Source organism: Lates calcarifer, linkage group LG24, assembly GCF_001640805.2.
Source record: "Lates calcarifer isolate ASB-BC8 linkage group LG24, TLL_Latcal_v3, whole genome shotgun sequence".
Taxonomy (NCBI): Eukaryota; Metazoa; Chordata; class Actinopteri; family Centropomidae; genus Lates; species Lates calcarifer.
Genome location: NC_066856.1, coordinates 3,582,468 through 3,594,792, shown reverse-complemented (window position 1 = coordinate 3,594,792; position 12,325 = coordinate 3,582,468). Strand labels below are relative to the sequence as shown.

At 41.3% G+C, this 12,325-nt stretch overlaps 1 protein-coding gene across 1 annotated transcript in view; it reads right to left on the bottom strand.

Moving 5' to 3' along the window:
• svila (supervillin a) overlaps positions 1-12,325 on the bottom strand; it is a 45,964-nt gene that overhangs the window by 17,284 nt on the left and 16,355 nt on the right. The window contains exons 8-15 of the mRNA XM_051066952.1: positions 10,480-10,544; positions 9,789-9,925; positions 8,601-8,714; positions 8,395-8,566; positions 7,467-7,532; positions 6,093-6,606; positions 4,782-4,962; positions 2,185-2,317 (exon numbers count right to left, since the gene is read on the bottom strand). Coding sequence (XP_050922909.1) covers positions 2,185-2,317; positions 4,782-4,962; positions 6,093-6,606; positions 7,467-7,532; positions 8,395-8,566; positions 8,601-8,714; positions 9,789-9,925; positions 10,480-10,544 — 1,382 coding nt within the window. The remainder of the gene's footprint in view (positions 1-2,184; positions 2,318-4,781; positions 4,963-6,092; positions 6,607-7,466; positions 7,533-8,394; positions 8,567-8,600; positions 8,715-9,788; positions 9,926-10,479; positions 10,545-12,325) is intronic.

Sequence of the window (12,325 nt, the reverse complement as noted above, 5' to 3'; positions counted from 1 at the left end):
AACCATGTCCTTGTTTGAAACAATCAGGTACTCTGTTGTTGACTTTTGTTTGACTCTGCTCAGTTTTGTATCTGCCTCATCTTTAGTGAAGCTCTTCTTTGATTTACAACAGGAACCTGATTTAATTGTGTCCACTGGCTCTGATGAATAGGGGGATGGAAACAAGATGAACAACATCAGCTGGCCTCACCCTTGACCTCTCTTGAACTTGATCAAAAAAGTATTTAGATTTCCTGATTTGATTAAAACATCATGTGTTTTGTAGAAAAAAATCCAGACAAGGCTCTTCCTGACCTGAAATGAACTGAAAACCTGAAATCAGACTGTGTACAGACAGAGCTGCTGCGCCGAGCTGAACAAACCCTGATAAGCAGCAGGAAACAAAAACAGCCGTAGAGAGTAGCTGTTATGAATATGTCTAAACAGAGAGGTACATGTACCGTCCCACTCCCACCCCACCCCTCCCTTCAAAAACACACAGAGGAGGTTGACACAGAAATGCACTCAACATGCAGAGGATGAAATGATGTTTATTTTCTTTTAAAGGTAAAGGACATGCAAACAGAGACAAAAGGCAAACAGAAAAATGAAAGGTTACATGTAACATGCAGTTCACTGGAGAGAAAGGTTGAAGCCAGGCATGATAAAATACAGAGGCTACATCACACCAGACAGTTAGTCATTACAGTCACTGACTCCTAACAGTTAATCAGACAGTTGTTGTTTTAAAAATGCAAAGTCACCTTTCTCTGAGAAAAAATAGACTTTGCATTTCAATATTTGTGGAATTTAGGCAAAATTGGGCTTTCAGATTCAGCTGTATGTACTCTAATCCTGATCAACTCTGATCAAAACAACTGTAACAAATAAACTTAAGTTTTTGTTTAATTGTATTAAGCTTGTACAATATGTATGGCAGTCTTTGGTTGCTACTATTAAAATGAAACAATTTCATTGAATTTAAATGAATTTTCCACCAGAGTTTGCATGATGTACAACTTTCATGGATGAATGACACTTGTCTATAATGAAAATTAAAATGGTTGATTTCACAAAAGAAGACTGGATTATGAAAAAGTCCATCTTCATTATTCATACAGTCTGTGGTTTCATTTTCAAGTTTAGGCTGCATATTATTAGCCAATTTGAACACAGAAAATCCATTTCACATTGTATTTCATTATTTATACTGCACTGCTACGCTGGAAATTGTTTGCCATCATTTTGGCAATAATCATATATTTTGAATCGTAACTAATTTATTTTATTTTTGAAAAATTTACTCTTATTTTTTAATGTTGTATGCCATATGCACATAATTAGAAAACTCAGTTTCAAATGACTGAATTATTCTCTTAAATATTGGCAGTCATTCATTTCTGTATCTATAGAATAAAAACAGTGTGCACTATGATATAATGTGTAAATGATCCAGATACTACTGTAAACTATTGTCAGGACTGAAATGTATAATGTATAATAATGTAAAATGTATATGAACTACTGATACAGTTCAAGCACAAAAACATGCAACTGCAGTTTATGAGACAGAAGAGAAGAAAGAGTCAAAGAGATCAAAAGACACAAACATGGACAATACACAACCTCTCTGTTTAGAGATATCCTACATTCTTACGTTTACTCTGCAGAACTGATTATTTAATGGCTGTCAGCTCTCTCACACGTCTTTAACTTCACAGTTATATGTCAGTGAAAGAAGATTAAAAACATCCTCAAAGCTCTGTCTAATGAAGAGCCTGATTTCAGAGGCCAATACAGGAAATACTTGCTGTCATGATGTGACACTGTGGATCAAATCAAATCACTGAAACATAAGTGGCACGTTGCTGCCACTTTATTAGTGCTGCATTCAAGTCTCACGGGCATTATGTACTGAAGTGACAGTTGAAAGCTGTTCCCTGGAGATCTTTATGTGTTTGAACTTGTTTGAAGATACCATAATGGGAATTTGAAGCACAATTTGATTGCTTCTAATAAGTAGGAAGAAGTTGTAGTAGGACTCTCTACCATCCTTTTAACATGACACGAACGCAGCATAGCCATGACTGCATATAAAAACACAATGCAACAGACATGACAGACATAACAGTCACAGACAGACTGGCTGTCTCAGGCGTGTCTGTTGTGTTGGGTCAGGAGTGAGTGTGCAGGTCAGATGGTTACCTTCTTCTGGAGGCTCTGCTCCACCTCCCAGAGCTGAGCGTGCTGCTCGCCCACGGCAACCCTCACCGCATCCTGCTTCTTATTGATCCTATTCCTCCAGTCCTCCTCACCGCTCTTCTTCAACAAGGCAACCCTGGGGAGAGAGAGGGCAGAATGTGGGGAAAAGTTAAGAGGAAAAAAACATTCAGTGTGTTTAAGCAAGACGGTGTGAGATGCAGTGTGTTACAGAGACACTGTTGGACTTGACTCAAAACCTGATTCACATGACTCAGGACCAAAAATGTGGGTAAAAACTACCCCAAAATAAGTTACTTATGATTTAGTTGAAAACAATAAAATCATTAAGTATTATCAACATAGTGTTGTATAATTGTTGTTGAAAATCTTTTAACAACCACAACTTTATATTTACCACGATGGCACATTGAAAATCTTATCTTTGCAAACCATATTTTTCATGGGTTCTATCTTAACACCACACCACTGTAACAACATTTCAGTATTTATCGTTGTTGTTACACTAGAACAGGTATGAAACTCACTTAATTAAGGAAACCGAAATGATCTCATGTCTGTACATTAAGCAGATAGAACAGTGCGTGAAATGAAGACATACAGTCTACTGCATAATGTTAGCATGCAGTAAACCCTCAGCCTTGCTGTCACAACACTGCAGCTGACAAAAAACAGGGGTGTTCCCACACACTCTATAGTCTCATCTACAGAACAGTTTGCAGAAAAGATAAATACTAAACAGAGGCATCCAGTGTGTCATTTAGCAGGCACAGTTAGAAATACTATATAGCTCTGGAGGAAGCTATATTGGATCCAGATAAACAGACTGGGACAGCTAAAGTACAATTAGACATAAACATCACTTAGAGACGGCAGTCAGTGTTACTGGAGCTGCGACAAAGGTAAGCTTTGGTTTAAACAAGGACAGAAAAGGTGCTGGGTTTTATTTTAGCAAAAGTACATTTCAACAAAACAATGAGGGAAGTGGGCTATATGACAAACAGTGGTACAAAATCACTTTTTGGACTTGCAGTCTTTTAAATAAGGAGGCGTGAAAAACTGGGATTACATATAATGCACATGGATGCCTATAGAATCACAAACTGAAGTATACTATGGTGTGACAAGAACAGAGGTTCAGTTATTGAGCCTCCTAAATGGGGAGCAGACAAGACCCACAGGGGAGGGGTCAGGGTGTTGGCAGCGCCCTCTGCCCTTCATACAACCACCCCTCTGTGACCCAGTGAGGGAAAGTCCTGTTCTGCCCCAGGGGCTTCTTCACAATGTCAAAAACAGACTGAGAGTAACACTGAATAGATGTCACCAGCGGTAACTGGGATACAGATCCTGACTCCCATGCTTTGAAATTGGGAAAGACTCAAAGACAACCTAGAGTGAAGAAAAACGCATGAGATGTGATGTAGAGTACGACAAGCAGACTGGAACAGAGAACAACACACACTTTAACACCAGTTTAAATGTAATCCCATTATGTCATCAATCAATTTAGAGTGTGAACGCTGCCCCGTGTGTCAGTCCAGACCAGAAGACTGTGCCTGCTCACACAGTGTGACATAACTGGACTTATGTAATTGTTTCATGTGTTGGGGAATCCTGTACTGGGCTTCACCATGAGCGCACACCCTGCTGCTGGAAATACTCACCTGTGCAACAAATGTGTATTAATCCACAGCTGAAAACAGTCCCCAACAAATGCACTATTTCCTCCTGTTTGATTAATGTTTGCTAAAAACTACAGAGTTCAGCTGGTTTGGGAAATGAATTCACCTTTTTTCAAACACAAATACATATATTAGTGATAGGTTTTCTATTTGTGTCTTCAGTGGAAACATTAAGCTTGGTGCTGAAAGGAGACAGGTCAGGGAGGTGGGCAAGTACTGAGAGATGAACCAACACACTGCTGGTTTTGGTCTTTGGGATTTGTGGTCAGTAACAAAAACACTGTACATAACCAGCATTAGCAATGAGCTACAGTAAAGCGGAGTACAAACAGTATAATTACTTAAACTTTGTACTTCTTTCTGTCAGAAATATATAATGACTATGACTGATCTGAAGTGCCAACCTACAGCAGGAAGCTTGATTCATGGTGTTAAAAAGTGCTTCACTATTTTTCTCTAATGAGGGCATACAGGATTATCTCATGAAGATATCGACCTGAGTCATCAAATTAGCTTTTGTATCCTCATGTACTAAAGTTAAGTAGCATTCAAGAGCTTCAGTGTGAATGTAAATGTCCATTCCATCTATTCTATATCCTGATGTTTTATTCCATAGCCTAGCAGTGGCTGAAAATAAAAAACTCCAATAACCCACTAACTCACTCTGTTTTGTCCTCATGATCTCATTTTCTGCCTCCATCTAACCCACATTTGAGCAAAGAATGAAAGGGATTTTTCTCTTCCTTCAGCCTTAGTTTTGTTGGATATATTTGCGTGAGTATCTTTTTTAAGTCAAGCTGATGTGAATAGCATTTAGATTAAATGAGAAGTTCTTGGAAACTACTTGGAAAAGCTCCACCCACCTCAAGCCAAAAACAATTAACAGTTGATCGGTCTCACCTCTCTTTGATGGACATGTGTCTGGCCATCATGTCGCTCACTTCGTCTTCCTGCTCAGGCTGAACCAGGCTGGTTATGTGTCCGCTGTCGTCAGTGTGTGGATCTGCTGCTGGAGGCTGACACACCGTCCCGGGTGAACCAGATGCTGCTCTGGATGTTACCACAGCAGACTCCAGCAGCTCTGCGAGCACAAGCAGACAAGCGCACACAAAGGGTTGAGTAGAATCAATAACTTGACAGCAGCTACATAGATGCTAACAAGGTTTCCATGGTGGGCTGGATGGTATGCTTAGCAATGACTTAGAAGAAGACAAAGAGTTTTTAAAATGCATTCTGGAAATGATCTATTTATCAACTGTCAAACTGTCTAGGATACACAGTATTCCAAAAATTCCATGACTACAGGGGTTCACATAAAAGTACAGTCATCCCTCTCACAGTGCAAACTCAGCAGCAAATCTAGCGTGGGAGTGAACATATTTCATGCTTACCAAGAGGCTTTCATCGGCTGGTGAGAAGCAGCGCAGACACTTTTCACAGCTTTAAACATCCTGTCACAGCCATAATCAAATAACCCATCGCTGTTTTATAAAAAACACTGGTACTCTCTTGTCGATGCACTACTGCCTGATCTTTGTCTGTGCACACATACTGCCCTACCACTGTGTCCTCACTCCACCAACAGATGATGGCAGATTTTCTTCGGTGTGCGATGAAACTGATTTCAGTGTTCTCTGATACAATCGACACGTCTGGTTCAAAGTCACTGCTGCTCAGTCAAAAAGGAAACCTGAAAACCACAACCTGAATGTAAACTTCTCAGACACAGGAAATGAAGCTGAGTGAGAAATGGCTGTTGACTGAAAGTGATACCAGAGTTTATTTAGTCGTATAATTTGCTCTTTAAATATTTAAAGCCTGCCTCATTCTCCTGGAAAAATCACTTTTGTTGTTTTTAAAATGGATTCAGTTAAACCCACAGCCACTTATAAAAAATTCTTGATACACTTTTGTGGATAAAATACATTTTTCAACATCTCTTCTTGTACATAAAGCAAAAGTATAGTATTTATTTGAAAAATTTATATTAAAAATACATACAGGACTGCAATGACTTTCACCAGCGACTACATCTGTACACAGAGAAAAAAACTGACTGGTGTTATTTTCTCTTGTGTCAAAGCCTGGTGTTGTCATAGTGGATATAGAAAGGAAAAAAAAGGCTAAAACTCTCCAACAACAAAGGAGTAGTTCTGTAATATAAAGGAAGCATAAAAAGTTCAAATATGCTTTCCCCTCTCTGCTTCCTACCTCCACCGATGGCCCTGCTCCTCTGGCTGTCAGGGTAGTGTCCTTCCCCCCTCAGATAACCCCTCTGCTCCTGCCTCTCCAGAAGCATGTGGCTCTCTGAGCTCTGCACGGCCCCCTCTCCCCTCCCTCTGGACAGCTGCTGCTCCACCTCCTCCACCTCTTCCACCTCCCCACTCCTCTCTCTTCCAGTCTGGGGCTGGGGCAGAGCAGCCTGCCTGACCGCTCCCTCAGGAGAGGGCAGCTTCCTTTTCCCTCCTCCCAGATCAGCTCCGTCCTCTCTCTGGGGTAGGTTTCGGTACCTCTGGTGGTCCTGGGACCTCCAGGCCTGGTCGTCTGGATGGCGAGGGGGTAGGGACCTGTCAGAACTGGGAGGGAGGTTTTCGACCTGGGCAGGTGCTCTGGTTATGTGGATGTCTCCAGCATGGTCAGTGGATACGGTGCCTCCTGCTCTCAGCGCAGAGGAGGACGATGAAGAGGGGAGGTGTCCGAACCGAGAGCCTGTACCATTTTGAAGCTATGTAACAGAGAGGCAGAAAGAGACAGATAAAGAAAGAAGTGGGTCAGTTTGCCACAGAGGCTGAGAAACAGGCCGGACAAAGTGCCCACGCACACAAAATAAAGGGAATCACGCTGACTAATCACTGCCTGCCTGACTCACTGCACTTCCTGAGCATCAAAGGGCAGCCGCCTATCTGGCCAATCAGTTGCAGCCCACATCACAAAGCCATGCCAGCAACCCCCCCCCACACACACACACACAATGCAATCAGCTGTAGCCAAAAAGACACACTCTCCTATAACGTTTACTTGGCATCAAATACATGTCAAATTTTAACATGTGAAGAACAAACCTTATATTTTTGCTGAGCAACAAATGAACAACAACAGTAAACATCCATGGAATGTACAACAGTTGAGAAAACTCGCAGAATCCTTTAACTTCTTTTTCTTTCTTTTCTTTTCATCTCTCTGAAACTGTTCCTAGTTTCGAATGAGCTCACGACAAACAGCTGCTTTCACTCCATGTGGCGGTGAACAAGAGCTGAACTACTTTTGTTCTCTTCTCTTGCACCACAGAAGCGTCTTTCAAGCCCTCAGCCTTGCTGAAATATGGCCGTTAGCGTCATCCATCCACACATCACAGCCTCTTTATTGACACTGTGGGATGATGAATAGCTGAGTCAGACCTTTATCAGAAGCGAGGCCATGCACTGTACATTCATAATGAAATCACACAACATACACATGGGCCAAAAATGAGATGTCCATGATGTTCACAGTAAATGTAAGGCCATTTCTGAGCCAGGGCGCTCGAGCTGTGTCAGCCTCCAGTGTCACAGGCAAATGCATGGTGATTGTTCAGAGGAACCTTACTTGCAGGTGCTCTACTGGGCTGTCACTGAGCTCCGGTTCATCCCTGATGTCTATGTCTGAGGACTCCTGGAGCAGAAATACGCACATGCTACAAAACTTGGTTCATGTATTTTCCATTTTGATAAATGGAATAGATGAAGTGCCTGAAACTCTTTGGCTTATTAGACTTAATATTTGTTTAATAATAATATATGTAATGTACTTTATATCTGACAAACAAAACCAAACTATTAGTAGCAGCTGTTTCACATCAGATATATTGCAAAATTAAACTCCCCTCTTTCTTCTGGAGATTATTTAGTCACATGTTTTTGGCTGTTCAGCTCTCAGCTGTTTTAACTCCCTTTATGTGGGAGTCAGTCATCATTGTCTCCCCTGCCAGGCTCCTCACTGGTACCAACAAGTGAAATCATCCCTGCACTGACCTCCCTGCACTGGTTACCAGTAAAATAAAGAAGTCGGTATAAGCTTACATCTCCAATCTCCACAGTCGTGTATACTGAGTACAGTCCCTTCAGATCCTTACTGTGAGTTACCACTCACAATGTTCCGTCCCCACCTAAAGTTCAAAGGTGTATATATATATGGCACCTATCACATGTCTATCCATCCTGGAAAAGGGATACCTCCACTGCTGCTCTTTGTGAAGATTCTCATTTTTCCCGGCTGCATTTTTCTTTTTTTGTTTTATTTTGCTTTATGAAGTTTTTCCTGATCTTCATCTAGGGTCTACAGGCAGAGGATGCTTTTTAAAGAATGTAAGAGACAAATTTTGGATTTTGAGTGATATAAATTTAACTTAAATCTGACTTTTGATGATTTTTGTACCTGTGTTTTCTTAAAAAAAAAAAAAGGAAAAAAGAAAATGTGGTTAGAGAATACTGTTATTCTGCTGGATAAACTGCACATTATCCTGCTCCTCCCGTACCTGCTCCATATCTCCCAGTGTGATAGGTTGAGTCTGGTAGCGAGCGTTGGCCCTGCGTTGGCGTGTGTCCCCTCTGGTGCGGGTCACTCTGGTTGGCGGCTGAGCCAGCCGGTTGAACAGCGCCATTTTTTCTGCCAAGCTGAGGGTGCAGAGGTCAGGCTCCTCCTGACTCTGACTCTGACTCTGGACTCTTGCTCTGGCCTTTTCCCTCCATTGTGGACACTGGCTTAGAGCTCTGGGTCTCCTGTGCGTCCTGCACCAGCCGCGCCTCCCGTGCCTGCTCCTTGGCAGCAGCACTCTGCTGTGAGGATGCCTGTAGGCTGAGGGGAGGATGACACCCAAGACACAAAGAGGAAGGAGAAAGGGAGACTTCTGGTAAGCTTGGGGGGAGCTCATGCATGCTAGCAAGTGGCATGCTACATAGCAGAGCATTGTGGAGCTGTGTGACACCCAAGTTTTAAACAAAGTGCAAAAAAGGGCTACACAGGCAGTGTGAGTCATGCCCACTACAAATAAAACCATGACATAAGTAACAACCTTCTAGTCTTGTGAATCATTTAGTGACTCAGTCATGTAGTTTCCTCCAATCACACAGGAGGGCACCAGAAGATCAAAAACAGTTTTACATTACTGAGAACTTAGATCCATTTATATCCTGTGGGCTAAAAACTACTTGTGAGAATACCACTCTGAAAACAAAACTGTGCTGTGGTGAATGAGCAGCAACCAATAAACATGTTAGTCACACACTGCAGGTTGGCGTGAGCGTTCATACCCGTGCACACGCGTACGTCGTGTACCTGTATGGTGGGACAGTGCTGCAAACTAGGGTGGGGCTAGGGATGTGTGCTACAGCAGTGTGAGGAGTCACCGTTTGTGGCACATGAGAGGGGACGCTACAGTGGTCAAGGAGAGAGATAAAGCCACACACACACATACAGGTGGCAGAGAAAACACACAGGTGAGGGAATGAACTAGGTGATTGAATAAAAGAACAGTTCAAGCTAATGGAGAGGAGTATAGAGCATGTTGAAGGGTAGACAGTGAATACATCTGTGTAGAGAAGGATGACTGTGGCTCAAACCAAAATTTAATTTCACAAATGTCCTATCTCACACTCCTAGTAGTGTGTAACCATGTGGATAGGGTTTGTTTTATAGAGATATCTGACTCTGAGATTTCTGCCTCTGTCATTGATTGTTGTCATCAGTTATTCTAGATAAAGTGGATGGTAAGACACAAATATGGCAAATGAGAAAACATATCTTTTATAAATTGGGTGAACTGACCCTTTAAAGCATATTAGGTGTTCTTAATCTAAAAGAATAATTGTGGAGATGAGTTCATTTGTTTTCTTACTTTCTAGAGAGTAAAACTAAGTTTTAAAAACTTACGTGGCGGCAATAACTACTTCCTCAGTGGTGACTGGCTGAGTTCTGGATCGGTCTTGCGTCCGCCTTAGTCTCCTGTCCACTGCTGCATTCCTGGACCGTAGCTTAGGAGCTCCACCATCAATGCTCTTTTCCAGTTCCTGGAGGAAAACAATATGGAAAATCAGCATAGGTCAATGGAATATTTTGCCTCACCTTAACCCTAATAATTTAGGATAATTTAGGGGGCAGAGTTTCCTCTCGGTGTGGAGTTGGGACAACAGTGAATGGTTGTTGAGACATGGGCTTCACAGACTATAAATAAGGGAATATTAGCATTGAAAGTGACTGAATTGGTTATGGGAGTAGATTAACTGCTCAAGAAATCAGCAGCAACAGTGACTAAAGAAAAAACCTCTCTGGCAGTATCTATTGATCTCAAGCAACCAAGACTACAAAGCATGTTTGGGGTCAACTTCACAGATGTGGTGTGAAATGTTCTCCATTAAAATGTTCTGTCTGGTCCAGTGAGATGAAACTAAATCATGAGTATTTACAAGTTCTCGGCTCTAAATCCTCACAGTGACGAGAGGACAAAGAGGAAAATCAGACAGTGTCAGTTTGCACCCTTGATTGGAAGCACATTTCTCCTTGGTGTTCAGAACCAGCACAGAATCTGTAGAAACGAGACAAACAGCTGATAGTTGAAGCTCACCCTGAAGAGGGAACGTTTGGCTGCTACGCTCAGCTTGGCCCGTTCATCTAGCTTCTCTTCATCAGCTACAGAGAGGCAGAGAAAGAAGAAGACATTAAAGATTTTGGATGATCTTCTCCATAAAAAATGATGATCAGAATGATTTTAACAGACATTCACAAGCAGTGGCCTAGTAGATCAGTCATCACAAACTCATGCTGTCCAACATTATTCTACCTCACAAGTCTTTATTGTAACTTCTAAAGAAGATTACCAAGTTTTTACAGACACAAATATGGCAGGCTGTATTTTGGAAAAAATGTGTTATAAATTATGTACAAGATACCTAGAATACTTCCATTTGACAAAAACATGGAGACTTGGGTTTGTGTATTTCACTTGATATAATTTTGGTAATATGTTACAACTAGCCATCACAGAACACGTGTGATACTGTCAGACAGAGGCAGAATAAGATGATATTTCCAGCCTTAAAGCTACTTAAGGGGAAATAAAACAATCGGGGGTTTTAATGGAGAACTCCACCATTTTACACATAAATATAAGTTTACTTGTCATGGTGAGTACTACTTATGGCCTGTGAAAAAGTTATATGATGTCTTCTGTGACACTGTGAAGGAGCACAAGTATGAGAAAATAACCCCATGATGTCATAGCAGATGATGTCACCGGGGTTAACTGGGCTTAGGAAACTTATTTTCTTATCATAAAGCCTGTGTACAGTCAAAGGAAATTGACTATATATACATTATATATATATATATATATTATATATATATATATATATATATATATATTTTAAAGTCAGTTGAAAACTTTAAAAAGTCAGGTGTAGTATGAGAATACAAAGCTTGATGGGAAGACCTGATCTTCAAAAAAAGAAACTAAAATTAATGGAAAATCAATTGCATCACACTTACAATAATATGAGTTGACTTTTGACTGTGGGAAACACAATTTGGGCACTGTCGAAGTGCAAAAGTGCTCCCAGATTCTACATCTACTGTGATAAAAGTAGACTTTTTCTTTTCTAAGCAACAATTTGTAAGTGTAATGTACTTTACATCCCCTTGTGTTTAGCTTCATTATTATCACCACCAGCCCCATCTGGTTTTATCGCCGGGAGCAAAGATAAACCACTAAACCTATGACTGGCGTCATCGGGGAAACTATCCAGAGCTAGACAGGTGTGAGAGACTTTGCTGCGTGCACACACACTCTTTCTGCAGAGACATATGACATGACATCACCAAACAACTATTCCCTTTGATTGACGCCGCTGTGCTGAGCTCTGCTCCCTCTAATTCTTGTCAGTACAAAGAGCGTCCCAGCTGAGTGTGCGCTTATAAGAAGCAGATGAGCTAGTTCTACCCTCAGTGGAGCTGCTGTGCTGTTATGCTACTGTGAGCACCAGTAATGACTCTATAAACTCCACTTCAAAATGTTGTGTTTTCCTGTTAAAAAAATAAGATCTTAAAAAAGAGATTTGAGTCAGTTGGCCTCCACCCTCGTGTCTATTCTTGGAGCTTTGATATATAAAGCCACTGGAAAGTCACATTTTCATCATTGTGGCTGGCTACACTTGTGAAGCTTCAGATAATCACATCAATTGTGCTGTTTTCACTGGCAAATGTTGAATACAGTTAAAGCATGGCCCACTAAATGGTTGAAAATAGTATGTGTCGGCTCCGAAACACTATGGAATAAACTTAACTGGGTGCTTTTCGCATCACCGTGATCTCATCAACTCAGCCCATCCCAAGACAAAAGACTGGTGAAATTTTATTTACTCAGAGAGCTGTGCTGGTATCTGTGGATTACAAGTCAGTCAGCTTTTGGTGACATT